Below are 20,270 nucleotides of genomic sequence, written 5' to 3' on the forward strand. Positions count from 1 at the left end.
TCACTGTATCACCCTCACTGTAACACACACTCACTGTATCACACTCACTGTAACACACACTCACTGTAATATCCACTCACTGTAACACACTCACTGTATCACCCTCACTGTAACACACACTCACTGTATCACACTCACTGTAACACACACTCACTGTAATATCCACTCACTGTAACACACACTCACTGTATCACATTCACTGTATCACCCTCACTGTAACACACACTCACTGTATCACACTCACTGTAACACACACTCACTGTAATATCCACTCACTGTAACACACTCACTGTATCACATTCACTGTATCACCCTCACTGTAACACACACTCACTGTAATATCCACTCACTGTAACACACACTCACTGTATCACATTCACTGTAACACACACTCACTGTAATATCCACTCACTGTAACACACACTCACTGTATCACATTCACTGTATCACCCTCACTGTAACACACACTCACTGTATCACACTCACTGTAACACACACTCACTGTAATATCCACTCACTGTAACACACACTCACTGTATCACATTCACTGTATCACCCTCACTGTAACACACACTCACTGTATCACACTCACTGTAACACACACTCACTGTAATATCCACTCACTGTAACACACTCACTGTATCACATTCACTGTATCACCCTCACTGTAACACACACTCACTGTATCACACTCACTGTAACACACACTCACTGTAATATCCACTCACTGTAACACACACTCACTGTATCACATTCACTGTATCACCCTCACTGTAACACACACTCACTGTATCACACTCACTGTAACACACACTCACTGTAATATCCACTCACTGTAACACACTCACTGTATCACATTCACTGTATCACCCTCACTGTAACACACACTCACTGTAATATCCACTCACTGTAACACACACTCACTGTATCACATTCACTGTAACACACACTCACTGTAATATCCACTCACTGTAACACACACTCACTGTATCACATTCACTGTATCACCCTCACTGTAACACACACTCACTGTATCACACTCACTGTAACACACACTCACTGTAATATCCACTCACTGTAACACACACTCACTGTATCACATTTACTGTATCACCCTCACTGTAACACACACTCACTGTATCACACTCACTGTAACACACACTCACTGTAACACACTCACTGTATCACATTCACTGTATCACCCTCACTGTAACACACACTCACTGTAATATCCACTCACTGTAACACACATTCACTGTATCACATTCACTGTATCACCCTCATTGTAACACACACTCACTGTGATATCCACTCACTGTAACACACACTCACTGTATCACACTCACTGTAATATCCACTCACTGTAACACACACTCACTGTATCACACTCACTGTAATATCCACTCACTGTAACACACACTCACTGTATCACATTCACTGTATCACCCTCACTGTAACACACACTCACTGTATCACCCTCACTGTAACACACACTCACTGTAATATCCACTCACTGTAACACACACTCACTGTATCACATTCACTGTATCACCCTCACTGTAATATCCACTCACTGTAACACACACTCACTGTATCACATTCACTGTATCACCCTCACTGTAACACACACTCACTGTATCACCCTCACTGTAACACACACTCACTGTATCACACTCACTGTAATACACACTCACTGTAATATCCACTCACTGTAACACACACTCACTGTATCACATTGACTGTATCACCCTCACTGTAACACACACTCACTGTAACACACTCACTGTAATACTGTCACTGTATCACCCTCACTGTAACACACACTCACTGTGATATCCACTCACTGTAACACACACTCACTGTATCACACTCACTGTAATATCCACTCACTGTAACACACACTCACTGTATCACACTCACTGTAATATCCACTCACTGTAACACACACTCACTGTATCACCCTCACTGTAACACACACTCACTGTAATATCCATTCACTGTAACACACATTCACTGTATCACCCTCACTGTAACACCCACTCACTGTATCACCCTCACTGTAACACACACTCACTGTAACTCACTCACTGTAATACCCACTCACTGTAAAATCCACTCACTGTAACACACACACACTGTAATATCCACTCACTGTATCACCCTCACTGTAACACACACTCACTGTAATATCCATTCACTGTAACACACATTCACTGTATCACCCTCACTGTAACACCCACTCACTGTATCACACTCACTGTAACACACTCACTGTAACACACACTCACTGTAATATCCACTCACTGTAACACACACTCACTGTATCACACTCACTGTAATACACACTCACTGTAATATCCACTCACTGTAACACACACTCACTGTAACACACGCTCACTGTAACACACGCTCACTGTATCACACACTCACTGTAACTCACCCTCACTGCAACACACTCACTGTAATACTGTCACTGTATCACCCTCACTGTAACACACACTCACTGTATCACACTCACTGTAATATCCACTCACTGTAACACACACTCACTGTATCACCCTCACTGTAACACACACTCACTGTAATATCCACTCACTGTAACACACATTCACTGTATCACATTCACTGTATCACCCTCACTGTAACACACACTCACTGTGATATCCACTCACTGTATCACCCTCACTGTAACACACACTCACTGTATCACACTCACTGTAACACACACTCACTGTAATATCCACTCACTGTAACACACTCACTGTATCACCCTCACTGTAACACACACTCACTGTATCACACTCACTGTAACACACACTCACTGTAATATCCACTCACTGTAACACACACTCACTGTATCACATTCACTGTATCACCCTCACTGTAACACACACTCACTGTATCACACTCACTGTAACACACACTCACTGTAATATCCACTCACTGTAACACACTCACTGTATCACATTCACTGTATCACCCTCACTGTAACACACACTCACTGTAATATCCACTCACTGTAACACACACTCACTGTATCACATTCACTGTAACACACACTCACTGTAATATCCACTCACTGTAACACACACTCACTGTATCACATTCACTGTATCACCCTCACTGTAACACACACTCACTGTATCACACTCACTGTAACACACACTCACTGTAATATCCACTCACTGTAACACACACTCACTGTATCACATTCACTGTATCACCCTCACTGTAACACACACTCACTGTATCACACTCACTGTAACACACACTCACTGTAACACACTCACTGTATCACATTCACTGTATCACCCTCACTGTAACATACACTCACTGTAATATCCACTCACTGTAACACACATTCACTGTATCACATTCACTGTATCACCCTCATTGTAACACACACTCACTGTGATATCCACTCACTGTAACACACACTCACTGTGATATCCACTCACTGTAACACACACTCACTGTATCACACTCACTGTAATATCCACTCACTGTAACACACACTCACTGTATCACACTCACTGTAATATCCACTCACTGTAACACACACTCACTGTATCACATTCACTGTATCACCCTCACTGTAACACACACTCACTGTATCACCCTCACTGTAACACACACTCACTGTAATATCCACTCACTGTAACACACACTCACTGTATCACATTCACTGTATCACCCTCACTGTAATATCCACTCACTGTAACACACACTCACTGTATCACATTCACTGTATCACCCTCACTGTAACACACACTCACTGTATCACCCTCACTGTAACACACACTCACTGTATCACACTCACTGTAATACACACTCACTGTAATATCCACTCACTGTAACACACACTCACTGTATCACATTGACTGTATCACCCTCACTGTAACACACACTCACTGTAACACACTCACTGTAATACTGTCACTGTATCACCCTCACTGTAACACACACTCACTGTGATATCCACTCACTGTAACACACACTCACTGTATCACACTCACTGTAATATCCACTCACTGTAACACACACTCACTGTATCACACTCACTGTAATATCCACTCACTGTAACACACACTCACTGTATCACCCTCACTGTAACACACACTCACTGTAATATCCATTCACTGTAACACACATTCACTGTATCACCCTCACTGTAACACCCACTCACTGTATCACCCTCACTGTAACACACACTCACTGTAACTCACTCACTGTAATACCCACTCACTGTAAAATCCACTCACTGTAACACACACACACTGTAATATCCACTCACTGTATCACCCTCACTGTAACACACACTCACTGTAATATCCATTCACTGTAACACACATTCACTGTATCACCCTCACTGTAACACCCACTCACTGTATCACACTCACTGTAACACACTCACTGTAACACACACTCACTGTAATATCCACTCACTGTAACACACACTCACTGTATCACACTCACTGTAATACACACTCACTGTAATATCCACTCACTGTAACACACACTCACTGTAACACACGCTCACTGTAACACACGCTCACTGTATCACACACTCACTGTAACTCACCCTCACTGCAACACACTCACTGTAATACTGTCACTGTATCACCCTCACTGTAACACACACTCACTGTATCACCCTCACTGTAACACACACTCACTGTAATATCCACTCACTGTAACACACATTCACTGTATCACATTCACTGTATCACCCTCACTGTAACACACACTCACTGTAACACACACTCACTGTGATATCCACTCACTGTAACACACACTCACTGTATCACACTCACTGTAATATCCACTCACTGTAATATCCACTCACTGTAACACACACTCACTGTAACACACACTCACTGTGTCACACTCACTGTAATATCCACTCACTGTAACACACACTCACTGTATCACATTCACTGTATCACCCTCACTGTAACACACACTCACTGTATCACCCTCACTGTAACACACACTCACTGTAATATCCACTAACTGTAACACACACTCACTGTAACACACACTCACTGTAACACACACTCACTGTAATATCCACTCACTGTAACACACATTCACTGTATCACCCTCACTGTAACACACACTCACTGTATCACACTCACTGTAACACACACTCACTGTAATATCCACTCACTGTAACACACACTCACTGTATCACATTCACTGTATCACCCTCACTGTAACACACACTCACTGTATCACACTCACTGTAACACACACTCACTGTAATATCCACTCACTGTAACACACTCACTGTATCACATTCACTGTATCACCCTCACTGTAACACACACTCACTGTATCACACTCACTGTAACACACACTCACTGTAATATCCACTCACTGTAACACACACTCACTGTATCACATTCACTGTATCACCCTCACTGTAACACCCTCACTGTAACACACACTCACTGTATCACACTCACTGTAACACACACTCACTGTAATATCCACTCACTGTAACACACTCACTGTATCACATTCACTGTATCACCCTCACTGTAACACACACTCACTGTAATATCCACTCACTGTAACACACACTCACTGTATCACATTCACTGTAACACACACTCACTGTAATATCCACTCACTGTAACACACACTCACTGTATCACATTCACTGTATCACCCTCACTGTAACACACACTCACTGTATCACACTCACTGTAACACACACTCACTGTAATATCCACTCACTGTAACACACACTCACTGTATCACATTCACTGTATCACCCTCACTGTAACACACACTCACTGTATCACACTCACTGTAACACACACTCACTGTAACACACTCACTGTATCACATTCACTGTATCACCCTCACTGTAACACACACTCACTGTAATATCCACTCACTGTAACACACATTCACTGTATCACATTCACTGTATCACCCTCATTGTAACACACACTCACTGTGATATCCACTCACTGTAACACACACTCACTGTGATATCCACTCACTGTAACACACACTCACTGTATCACACTCACTGTAATATCCACTCACTGTAACACACACTCACTGTATCACACTCACTGTAATATCCACTCACTGTAACACACACTCACTGTATCACATTCACTGTATCACCCTCACTGTAACACACACTCACTGTATCACCCTCACTGTAACACACACTCACTGTAATATCCACTCACTGTAACACACACATACTGTATCACATTCACTGTATCACCCTCACTGTAACACACACTCACTGTAATATCCACTCACTGTAACACACACTCACTGTATCACATTCACTGTATCACCCTCACTGTAACACACACTCACTGTATCACACTCACTGTAACACACACTCACTGTAATATCCACTCACTGTAACACACACTCACTGTATCACATTCACTGTATCACCCTCACTGTAACACACACTCACTGTATCACACTCACTGTAACACACACTCACTGTAATATCCACTCACTGTAACACACTCACTGTATCACATTCACTGTATCACCCTCACTGTAACACACACTCACTGTATCACACTCACTGTAACACACACTCACTGTTATATCCACTCACTGTAACACACACTCACTGTATCACATTCACTGTATCACCCTCACTGTAACACCCTCACTGTAACACACACTCACTGTATCACACTCACTGTAACACACACTCACTGTAATATCCACTCACTGTAACACACTCACTGTATCACATTCACTGTATCACCCTCACTGTAACACACACTCACTGTAATATCCACTCACTGTAACACACACTCACTGTATCACATTCACTGTAACACACACTCACTGTAATATCCACTCACTGTAACACACACTCACTGTATCACATTCACTGTATCACCCTCACTGTAACACACACTCACTGTATCACACTCACTGTAACACACACTCACTGTAATATCCACTCACTGTAACACACACTCACTGTATCACATTCACTGTATCACCCTCACTGTAACACACACTCACTGTATCACACTCACTGTAACACACACTCACTGTAACACACTCACTGTATCACATTCACTGTATCACCCTCACTGTAACACACACTCACTGTAATATCCACTCACTGTAACACACATTCACTGTATCACATTCACTGTATCACCCTCATTGTAACACACACTCACTGTGATATCCACTCACTGTAACACACACTCACTGTGATATCCACTCACTGTAACACACACTCACTGTATCACACTCACTGTAATATCCACTCACTGTAACACACACTCACTGTATCACACTCACTGTAATATCCACTCACTGTAACACACACTCACTGTATCACATTCACTGTATCACCCTCACTGTAACACACACTCACTGTATCACCCTCACTGTAACACACACTCACTGTAATATCCACTCACTGTAACACACACATACTGTATCACATTCACTGTATCACCCTCACTGTAACACACACTCACTGTAATATCCACTCACTGTAACACACACTCACTGTATCACATTCACTGTATCACCCTCACTGTAACACACACTCACTGTATCACACTCACTGTAACACACACTCACTGTAATATCCACTCACTGTAACACACACTCACTGTATCACATTCACTGTATCACCCTCACTGTAACACACACTCACTGTATCACATTCACTGTATCACCCTCACTGTAACACACACTCACTGTATCACACTCACTGTAACACACACTCACTGTAATATCCACTCACTGTAACACACTCACTGTATCACATTCACTGTATCACCCTCACTGTAACACACACTCACTGTATCACACTCACTGTAACACACACTCACTGTATCACATTCACTGTATCACCCTCACTGTAACACACACTCACTGTATCACACTCACTGTAACACACACTCACTGTAATATCCACTCACTGTAACACACTCACTGTATCACATTCACTGTATCACCCTCACTGTAAGACACACTCACTGTATCACACTCACTGTAACACACACTCACTGTATCACATTCACTGTATCACCCTCACTGTAACACACACTCACTGTATCACACTCACTGTAACACACACTCACTGTAATATCCACTCACTGTAACACACTCACTGTATCACATTCACTGTATCACCCTCACTGTAACACACACTCACTGTATCACACTCACTGTAACACACACTCACTGTAATATCCACTCACTGTAACACACTCACTGTATCACATTCACTGTATCACCCTCACTGTAACACACACTCACTGTATCACACTCACTGTAACACACACTCACTGTAATATCCACTCACTGTAACACACTCACTGTATCACATTCACTGTATCACCATCACTGTAACACACACTCACTGTATCACACTCACTGTAACACACACTCACTGTATCACATTCACTGTATCACCCTCACTGTAACACACACTCACTGTATCACACTCACTGTAACACACACTCACTGTAATATCCACTAACTGTAACACACACTCACTGTATCACATTCACTGTATCACCCTCACTGTAACACACACTCACTGTATCACACTCACTGTAACACACACTCACTGTAATATCCACTCACTGTAACACACTCACTGTATCACATTCACTGTATCACCCTCACTGTAACACACACTCACTGTATCACACTCACTGTAACACACACTCACTGTATCACATTCACTGTATCACCCTCACTGTAACACACACTCACTGTATCACACTCACTGTAACACACACTCACTGTAATATCCACTCACTGTAACACACTCACTGTATCACATTCACTGTATCACCCTCACTGTAACACACACTCACTGTAATATCCACTCACTGTAACACACACTCACTGTATCACATTCACTGTAACACACACTCACTGTAATATCCACTCACTGTAACACACACTCACTGTATCACATTCACTGTATCACCCTCACTGTAACACACACTCACTGTATCACACTCACTGTAACACACACTCACTGTATCACACTCACTGTAATATCCACTCACTGTAACACACACTCACTGTATCACACTCACTGTAACACACACTCACTGTAATATCCACTAACTGTAACACACACTCACTGTATCACATTCACTGTATCACCCTCACTGTAACACACACTCACTGTATCACACTCACTGTAACACACACTCACTGTAATATCCACTCACTGTAACACACTCACTGTATCACATTCACTGTATCACATTCACTGTATCACCCTCACTGTAACACACACTCACTGTATCACACTCACTGTAACACACACTCACTGTAATATCCACTCACTGTAACACACACTCACTGTATCACATTCACTGTATCACCCTCACTGTAACACACACTCACTGTATCACACTCACTGTAACACACACTCACTGTAATATCCACTCACTGTAACACACTCACTATCACATTCACTGTATCACCCTCACTGTAACACACACTCACTGTAATATCCACTCACTGTAACACACATTCACTGTATCACATTCACTGTATCACCCTCACTGTAACACACACTCACTGTGATATCCACTCACTGTAACACACACTCACTGTAATATCCACTCACTGTAATATCCACTCACTGTAACACACACTCACTGTATCACACTCACTGTAATATCCACTAACTGTAACACACACTCACTGTATCACATTCACTGTATCACCCTCACTGTAACACACACTCACTGTATCACACTCACTGTAACACACACTCACTGTAATATCCACTCACTGTAACACACTCACTGTATCACATTCACTGTATCACCCTCACTGTAACACACACTCACTGTATCACACTCACTGTAACACACACTCACTGTATCACATTCACTGTATCACCCTCACTGTAACACACACTCACTGTATCACACTCACTGTAACACACACTCACTGTAATATCCACTCACTGTAACACACTCACTGTATCACATTCACTGTATCACCCTCACTGTAACACACACTCACTGTAATATGCACTCACTGTAACACACACTCACTGTATCACATTCACTGTAACACACACTCACTGTAATATCCACTCACTGTAACACACACTCACTGTATCACATTCACTGTATCACCCTCACTGTAACACACACTCACTGTATCACACTCACTGTAACACACACTCACTGTAATATCCACTCACTGTAACACACACTCACTGTATCACATTCACTGTATCACCCTCACTGTAACACACACTCACTGTATCACACTCACTGTAACACACACTCACTGTAATATCCACTCACTGTAACACACTCACTGTATCACATTCACTGTATCACCCTCACTGTAACACACACTCACTGTATCACACTCACTGTAACACACACTCACTGTAATATCCACTCACTGTAACACACTCACTGTATCACATTCACTGTATCACCCTCACTGTAACACACACTCACTGTAATATCCACTCACTGTAACACACATTCACTGTATCACATTCACTGTATCACCCTCACTGTAACACACACTCACTGTGATATCCACTCACTGTAACACACTCACTGTATCACATTCACTGTATCACCCTCACTGTAACACACACTCACTGTAATATCCACTCACTGTAACACACACTCACTGTGTCACACTCACTGTAACACACACTCACTGTAATATCCACTAACTGTAACACACACTCACTGTATCACATTCACTGTATCACCCTCACTGTAACACACACTCACTGTATCACACTCACTGTAACACACACTCACTGTAATATCCACTCACTGTAACACACTCACTGTATCACATTCACTGTATCACCCTCACTGTAACACACACTCACTGTAACACACACTCACTGTAACACACCCTCACTGTATCACACACTCACTGTAATACATTCCCCCCCCACCCCTCCCCCCTTTTCCTTCACTGTCACTGGAATAATGTAAGGCTCCCAAACACAGAGCCTGACAATAAGGAATCAGCAGGAATTGGGTGATTTATAAACTTCCTCATTAGTATTAACATGAACCTCTCTCACAATCCCCGGCACCATTTCAGACATACCTTCCAGAGTAGTAAATAACTCAGCTCCTCGTGGTATTGGGAGAATTAGTTCTGCCTGTTTAGCAAATCCTAATTGTTTCTTGTTCAGGCAAAGCGTACTGTCAATTGCTTTTTTTCTTTAATGCTCTGTTCAAATAGCATTAGCACTAGACTTGGATATACAGGGCACTATTTCAACATTTGCAGATGACACAAAGCCTGTAAAGTATTGTGAACTGTGAGGAGGATAATGATAGGCTTCCAGAGGACATAGACAGGCTGGTGGAATGGGTGGATATGTGGCAGATGATATTTAATGCAGAGATGGCTTGCATCCCAGGTTGCTAAAGAATGTCGGGGTGGAGATAGTGGGGGAGCTTGCCATAATCTTCCAATCTTCCCTGGATAAGGGGGCAGTGCCAGAGAATTGGAGAGTGGCAAATGTGATACCCTTATTCAAGAAAGGGTGTAAGGACAGTTCTCGCAAACACAGGCCAGTTAGTTTAACATCAGTGGTGGTAAGGATTTAGAAACAATAATCAGGGAAAAAAATCAACAGGCACTTGGAGAGGTTTAAGCTCATTAAGGATAGCTAGCATAGATTTGTAAAAGGCAGATCACGCTTGACTAATCTAATTGAATTTTTTGACGAAGTGACAGAGAAGGTTGATGAAGGGAATGCGATGGATGTTGCCAATATGGATTTTAAGAAAGCGTTCGACAAAGTACCACATAAAAGGCTAATTAGCAAAATTGAGGCTCATGGACAAGGAGGTTCGGTGTCCAATTGGATAAAATATTGGCCCAAGGACAGAAAACAGTGAGTCATGGTAAATGATTGTTTTTCACACTGGAGGATGGTAGACAGTGGTGTTCCCCAAGGGTCAGTGCTGGGTCCACTGCTTTTTTTGCTATATATAAATGACTTGGATCTTGGAATACAGAGTAGAATTTCAAAATTTGCCAATGATACCAAACTTGGAGGAGTGACAAACAGTGAGGATACGAACCGCTTGCAACAGGACATAGATAGGCTAGCAGAATGGGCAGACAAGAGGCAGACATAATTTAATACAGATAAGTGCGAGGTAACGCATTTTGGCAGAAGGGATCGGGTGAGGCAATATATACTTAATGGCGTAGTTCTAAAGAGTGTGCAGGAACAGAGGGACCTGAGGGCGCATGTGCATCGATCTTTGAAGGTGGAGGACATATTGAGAGAGTGGTTAGTAAAGCATGTGGGATCTTGAGCTTCATAAATAGAAGCATTGAGTACAAAAACAGGGAAGTTATGCTGAACCTTTATAAAGCTCTGGTTAGGCCCCAACTACAGAATTGCATCCAGTTCTAGTCACCACACTTCAGGAAGGATGTGAAGGTCCTTCAGAGGGTGCAGAGGAGATTTACCAGAATGGTTCCAGGGATGGAGGATTTTAGCTACAGGGTTAGGTTGGAAAAGCTGGGGTTGTTCTCCCTGTCACAAAGGAGATTGAGGGGAGATTTGATAGAGGTGTACAATATGATGACAGGCTTAGATAAGTTAGAAAAAGAATAACTGTTCCCGCTAACTGATGGTACAAGGACTCAGGGACACAGATTGAAGATTTTGGGCAAGAGATGCAGGGGGAATATGAGGAAGAACTTTTTTTACACAGCGGGTGGTAATGACCTGGAACTCACTGCCCACGAGGGTGGTGGAAGTGGAGAAAATTAATGATTCCAAAAAGAAATTGGATGGGCACTTGAAGCAAAAAAATTTGCAGGGCTATGGGGATCAAGTGTGAGAGTGGAACTAGCTGAATTGTTCCTGCAGCGAGCCAGCACAACATGATGGGCCTCCTTCTTTGCTGTACCCATTCTATGATTCTAAGATTCTAAATGGGGCTACAAATATGAGATTGATAATTAAACCTGCTTCCTCTGGCAGTTTAGAGGTGAAGGCAGTGCACAAGGTGCGCTATAGGAATAGAGAAATTGCAATACGATAATCGAGTTACACAACAGTAATGCAGTCGTTGACTATCAATGAGTTTACATGAGACCCAGACATGAGGTGACGAAAACACCCAGTGCTGAAGATATTTGGGAAACTGTTCCTCCCAAGCAGGCAGCACTCATCCAAGAACATGAGGAGGCCACTCAGCCCCTCGCTCCTGTTCCGCCTTTGAATGAGATCATGTTTGATCTTTATCTAACTCCATTCACCCACCTTGGCTCCCTATCCCTTAATACCCTTGTCTAGCAAAAATCCTAGAATTAAAAATATTAATTACCCTCCAGCATCTACTGCTATTTGTGGCAAAGATTTCCGCACTTCTACCACTCTTTGTGTGGAAAAGTATTTCCTAACTTCTCCCCTGAATGGCCTGGTTCTGTCCCTTTGTCCTAGACTCCGACACCAGTGGAAAACATTTCTATCTACCGTTCCAATTCCTCTCAAAATTTTAAAAACCTAAATTCAATCAGCCCTTAACCTTCTATATTCCAGTGAATATGAGCCTAGTTTATGTAATCTCTCCTCATAATCCAACCCTTGGAGCTCTGCAACAACTTATATTTATATAGCACCTTTAACCTAATAAAACGTCCCAAGGCGCTTCACAGGAGCAATATAAAACAAAGTATGACACTGAGCCACAAAAGGAGATATTAGACCAGATTGACCAAACCCTTGGTCAGAGAGGTAGGTTTTAAGGAGTGTCTTAAAGCGGAAACTGAGGTGGAAAAGTGGAGAGGTGTAGGGAGGGTATTCCAGAGCTTGGGGCGAGGCAACTGATGGCGTGGCCACCAATGGTGGAGCAATAAAAATCAGGGATGCACAAGTGGCCAGAATTAGAGGATCGCAAAGATCTCTGAGGGTCATGGGGCTGGAGAACATTACAGTGATAGAAAGGGGTGTGGCCACGGAGGGATTTGAAAACAAAAATGAGAATATTAAAATTAAGACATTGCTTGACTGGGAGTCAATGTTAGGTCAGTGAGCACAGGGGTGATATGGGAAGAGGACTTGGTGTGAGTTAAGACATGGGCAGCAGAGTTTTGGATGACGTCAAGTTTACGGAGAGCAGAATGTGGGAGACCAGCCAGGAGTACGTTGAAATAGTCAAGGCTAGAGGTAACACAGGCATGAATGAGGGTTTCAGCAGCAGATTAGCTGAGACAGGAGTGAAGTCGGGCAGTTACAGTGGTGGAAATAGGTGGCCTTCTTGATGGCGTGACTATGAGGTCAAAAACTCATCTTGGAGTCAAATGTGACACCAAGATTACGAACAGACTGGTTTAATCTCAGACTGTTGCCAGTGAGAGGAATGGAGTCAGTAGCTAGGGAAAAGAGTTTGGAGCGGGGACCAAAAACAATGGCTTCAGTCTTCCCAATATTTAATTGGAAGGAATTTCTGTTCATCCGGTACTGGATGTCGGATAAACAGTCCGATAGTTTAGCAACAGTAGTGGAGTCGTGAGAGGTGGCGGTGAGGTGGTGCTGGGTGTCCTCGGCGTACATGTGAAAACTAACACTGTGCTTTTGGATGATGTCACCGAGGGGCAACAGGTAGCTGAGAAATAGAAGAGGCCAAGGATAGATCCTTGGGGAACACCAGAGGTAATGGTGCGGGAGCAGGAAGAGAAACCATTGCAAGGGATTCTCTGGCTGCGATTAGACAGATAAGAATGGAACCAGGTGAGAGCAGTCCCACCCAGCTGGACGACAGTGAAGAGGCGTTGGAGGAAGATGGTGTGGTCAACCCTGTCAAAGGCAGCAGACAGGTTGCGAAGGACTGGTGAATCATTCTGGTGAATCAGCACTGCACTCCTTCCAAGGCTTACTAAGGTGCAGAGCCCAGAACTGTACACAGTCCTCCAGATGTGAATGATAGCAGAACTGAGAGGGTATACCTATCAGGAAAGATTGAACGGATTGGGGCTCTTTTGTCTCGGAAACAAAAGGCCGAGGGGTGACCTGATAAAGGTCTTTAAGACTATAAATGGGTTTGATCGGGTAAACGTAAAGAAGGTGTCTCTACTTGCAGGTGAGACCAGAACTATAAGATAGTCACTAATAAATCCAATAGGGAATCAGGAGAAACTTCTTTACCCAGAGAGTGGTGAGAATGTAGAACTCACTACAGCAGGGAGTGGTTGAGGTGAATGGCATAGATACATTTAAGGGGAAACTAGATAAACACATGAGGGAGAAAGGAATAGAAGGATATGTTGATAGGGTGAGATGAAGTAGAGTGGGGGGAGCATAAACACTGACATTGATCAATTGGGGGGAATGGTCTGTTTCTGTGCTGTAGACTCAGTGTAACTCAGGAAATAGATGCAGGCGCTAAATGGCCATTTGCCAGTCCAGGATGAACCAACAGTCCCCTGTCACATGATCCAGCTGTTTGTTAAAGAAGTCATGCTGCAGCTGTACAAAACTCTGGTGAGACCGCACCTGGAGTATTGCGTGCAGTTCTGGTCACCGCATTACAGGAAGGTTGTGGAAGCTTTGGAAAGGGTGCAGAGGAGATTTACTAGGATGTTGCCTGGTATGGAGGGAAGGTCTTACAAGGAAAGGCTGAGGGACTTGAGGTTGTTTTCGTTGGAGAGAAGGAGGAGGAGAGGTGACTTAATAGAGACATATAAGATAATCAGAGGGTTAGATAGGGTGGATAGTGAGAGTCTTTTTCCTCGGATGGTGATGGCAAACACGAGGGGACATAGCTTTAAGTTGAGGGGTGATAGATATAGGACAGATGTGAGAGGTAGTTTCTTTACTCAGAGAGTAGTAGGGGCGTGGAACGCCCTGCCTGCAGCAGTAGTAGACTCGCCAACTTTAAGGGCATTTAAGTGGTCATTGGATAGACATATGGATGAAAATGGAATAGTGTAGGTCAGATGGTTTCACAGGTCGGCGCAACATCGAGGGCCGAAGGGCCTGTACTGCGCTGTAATGTTCTAATTCTAATTCTAAAAAAAAAGTCCAAGAGCTTTCTCCCCACTCCCCTTCCTGGAAGTCTGTTCCGTGGCCAGGATCCTTGGCCTCCCTCTGTTGATTTTCCTGGGGACAGGGTCAGGAATGGGAAGAAATCAGGATCGGCCCACTTGCTAGTCCTCTGGTTTCCCAGGCGGGTGTCAGGTGATGTCCAATACTTTTGCCCATATATAGCTGGGTGTATTATATATGATGGGTAAGGTAGTCGATTGATTGTGGTACTGAACCTATAGCCTAAAGTTGTTGATTCCAATTCCACTACAGCACGTTGTGAAATTGAATTCAATAGATTTGTGAGCTGGAACTAGTTAGAATCGTAGAATCTTACATAACAGAAAGAGGCCATTCGGTCCATCGTGCTTGTGCTGGATCTTTGAAAGAGCTATCCAATTATTCCCACATCCCCGCTCTTTCCCCATAGCCCTGCAAATTTTCCTTTTCAAGTATTTATCCAATTCCCTGTTGAAAGTTACTATTGAATCTGCTTCCACCACCCCCATCCCCTTCCAGATCAAAACAACTCACTGTGTAAAAAAATTCCCCTCAACTCCTCTACTGGTTCTTTTGCTAATTATCTTAAATGTGTGTCCTCTGGTTACTAACCATCCTGCCAGTGGAAACATTTTCTCCCGATCTACTCCGTCAAAACACCTTCAGAGTTTTGAACACCTTGATTAAATCTTATGTGTCAGGCATATGTTGCAAGCAGCTGATGAATTCTCTGTCCTCTCTGAGCTATAGCACCCCTGTGAATAGGTTGCATACAAGTCTCCCACACACACACAGCTGCTGTAACAAACTCTCTCCTTGTGGGACTATGGGACGTCCGGTCTCCTTCGGTTTCTCCTACCTCCTGCAATCCACTCTACAGAAGAACATAAGTAGGGTGGGAAAGTGGAGTTGATGTAAAAGTTCAGCCACGATCTTATTGAATGGCGGGACAGGCATGAGGGACCGTATGGTCTACTCTTACGCCTATTTCATAAGCTCTTAATTAGGAGCAGCAGTAGGCCATTCGGCCCCTCGAGCCTGCTATGCCATTCAATACGATCCTGGCTGATGTTCTGCCTTAACTCCACTTTCCCACCCACTCCCCATACCCCTTGATTCCCTTAAGACCCAAAAATCTATCAATCTTAGTCTTGAATATACTGAACAACACAGCCCTCTGGGGTAGGGAATTCCAAAGATGTAATAATATATGTGGCTTCCCCTGCACCCCCCCCCCTCCGTCCCACCTCATCCTCCCTCCACACCCTCGGCTTCTTGCGAGATGAGAGTCTCTCATTTTAGCTGAGGTGTCTGTAGTTGGTCTCAGTGTCAAGGGACTGGGGAGTGGGGTCCCGGTCCTGATCACAATCCAGGAATGTAACTCTGCACAGACTGGGGAACCGGATTGGTGGGCCTTGCTGTTCCGCAGGACTTAGAGGTGAACTGTGCCCGTCTGAGCAACACTGGCTAGCTGCAGCTGACTAAAGACTCTCAGTGTTTGCTCGTGAGGATGCGATTCTCCTCTTTAAGGAGAAATGAAAGTAGCAGATTTCTCAACAGGCTGCAATGCACAAGGAAAGAAAAAAGCAACAAACTCAGCAGGCATTCAGCATAGCCAAGCAACAGGGGTCCTTCGAGCTACTGAAGTGGTTCTGAAGCAAGGCCTGTTTATACCGCCCACGCACGCAGCGGAAATTCTAATCGAGTTCTGACCTAATTATTATTTTTCTTTTATAAACAAATAGAAGTGCCACAAAGACTGATGCAAAAATGATTCTTAAATGGTGAGGGCTTTGTGAATCCGATTCTCAAGGCGCACAGCCGCTAAATGCTTCCAAACCCGCGACCTCTACCACCAAGAAGGACAAGGGCAGCAGATGCATGGGAACACCACCACCTGCAAGTTCCCCTCCAAGTCACACATCATCCTGACTTGGAACTATATCACCGTTCCTTCACTGTCGCCGGGTCAAAATCCTGGAACTCCCTTCCTAACAGCACTGTGGGTGTACCGACCCCACATGGACTGCAGCGGTTCAAGAAGGCAGCTCACCACCACCTTCTCAAGGGCAATTAGGGATGAGCAATAAATGCTGGTCTGGCCAGTGACGCCCACATCCCGTGAATGAATAAGAAATGCATGCATAAATACAGTCATGTATACTTTGATGGGTTATTCAACCATGTAAGGCCTCACCCGGCCTGACCCTGTCCTCTGCCGACTTCCACGTACTCACACTCTCAGGTAGTGATCAGGAACGGAAACCCACTTCCTGTGGAGTTTTTTTTTGCTGTGGCACTGAGGGCAACAGCACACAACAGCTATGATGAGAAAAAAGATTTGTGTTTACATAGCACCTTTCGTGACCTCAGGACGACCCAAAGTGCTTCTCAAGCAATGAAGTACTGATTTGAACTGATAATGACCAGATAATCTGTTTTTTTAAGAGATGGCAGTTGAGGGATAAATATTGATCAGGGCACTGGGGAGAACAACAGGGAGTGCCACAAGATCACTTAACATTCACCTGAGAGCAAATGGGGCCTCAGTAAAACATCTCATCAGAAAGATAGCACCTCTGACAGTGCAGCACTCCCTCAGTATTGCACCGAGAGTCTCAGCTTAATGCTCTGAAGTGGGATTTGAAGCCATAAACTCCAGACTCTGAGATGGGAGGGCTACCCATTGGATCAGACAATTGACAGAGGATCCCATCTGATCAGATTGGATCAGAGGGCTTTGTTAGACTGTGAGACTCAGCACTGAATTTTCTCATCTGAGCAATGTTGAATGGCTGTTGTTACATTTCTATAACGTCCTCAGCCAATGAAGTATTTTTGAAGTGTAGTCACTGTTGCAATGTAGGAAACATGGCAGCCAACTTGCACACAGCAAGATCCCACAAATAAGATCAATGACTCAATAATCTGGTTTTTTTTGGTGACGTTGAGTGAGGGAAAAATGTTGACCCCAGGACACAAACACACGTCAGCTGTTTCCAACATGATGAGGGGCAGGCTGTCCAGGATTGTTTGGATCTTTCCATGCGCTCCTTTGGCACTTACATTTCAGTGATGGTCTCAGGGAGATTGGCGGGGATGGCAGTCAGGCCCTTCCCCCGACAGTCGATGATGCTGTTGCTGCATGTGCACACGGCAGGACACGAACCAGAGGCCAGGCCACAGGACTGCGACCGAGAGCTGTCCGAATAACCTGCAGTGGGAGAGAGAGAGAGGAATAAAAGGTTAACTCCACCAAACTTAGGAACATAAGAAATAGGAGCAGGAGTAGGCCATATGGCCCTTCGAGCCTGCTCCGCCATTCAATAAGATCATGGCTAATCTTCAGCCTCAACTCCACCTTCCTGCTGAATCCCCATTTCCCTTAATTCCCTGACAGACAAACTCTGACAACCTCTGTCTTGAATATAATCAACAATGAGCATCCATGAATCCCTGGGTACAGAGTTCCAAAGATTCACAACCCTCTGGGTGAAGAAATTTCTCCTCATCTCAGTCCTAAATGGCGGACCCCTCATTCAGACACCGTGACCCCGTGTTCTAGCTTCCCCGGAAAGGGGAAATTGCCTCTCAGGCATCTCCTCGGCAAGCTCCTTAAGAATTTAAAGCACTGCAGCCTAGAGAAAAAAAAAAATCTTATATTTATGCAGCACCTGTTACGTGCTCAAAAACGTCAACCTTACATTTACATAGCACCTTTAACATCCCAAGGCACTTCATGTAAATCAGACACATATTTGACACTGAGTCACATAAGGAGATATTAGGACAGGTGACCAAAAGCTTGGTCAAAGAGGTAGGTTTTAAGGAGAGACTTAAAGGAGGAAAGAGAAGTGGAGAGGCTTAAGGAGGCAATTCCAGAGCTTAGAGTCCAGGCAGCTGAAGGCACAGCTACCAATGGCAGAGCGATTAAAATCAGAGATGTGCAAGAGGCCAGAATTTCAGAAGCACAGAGACCTCACCGGGTTGTCGAGCTGGAGGAGGCTACGCAGAGAGCGCCAAAGGGTTTTGTATGCAGTTCATTGATTCAGAAGTCACTGTTGTAATGTGTGAATATTGGGGGGAGGCAGTGGCATAGTGGTGATGTCAGTAAACTAGTAATCCAGAGGCCCAGGCTCATTCCCTGGGGACATGGGTTCAAACCCCACAACAGCAACTGCTGGAATTTAAATTTAATTAATAAAATCTGGAATTGAACGCC

General features: G+C 43.9%; 1 protein-coding gene across 5 annotated transcripts in view; it reads right to left on the reverse strand.

Moving 5' to 3' along the window:
• Positions 1–20,270, reverse strand: part of LOC137380790 (slit homolog 1 protein-like) — a 382,190-nt gene that overhangs the window by 195,854 nt on the left and 166,066 nt on the right. For all 5 annotated transcript variants that reach the window (XM_068053147.1, XM_068053145.1, XM_068053144.1 and 2 more), the window contains one exon: positions 19,115–19,262. In XM_068053147.1, the coding sequence (XP_067909248.1) occupies positions 19,115–19,262 (148 nt within the window). The remainder of the gene's footprint in view (positions 1–19,114; positions 19,263–20,270) is intronic.

The sequence above is a fragment of the Heterodontus francisci genome, chromosome 20, assembly GCF_036365525.1.
Source record: "Heterodontus francisci isolate sHetFra1 chromosome 20, sHetFra1.hap1, whole genome shotgun sequence".
Lineage (NCBI taxonomy): Eukaryota > Metazoa > Chordata > Chondrichthyes > Heterodontiformes > Heterodontidae > Heterodontus > Heterodontus francisci.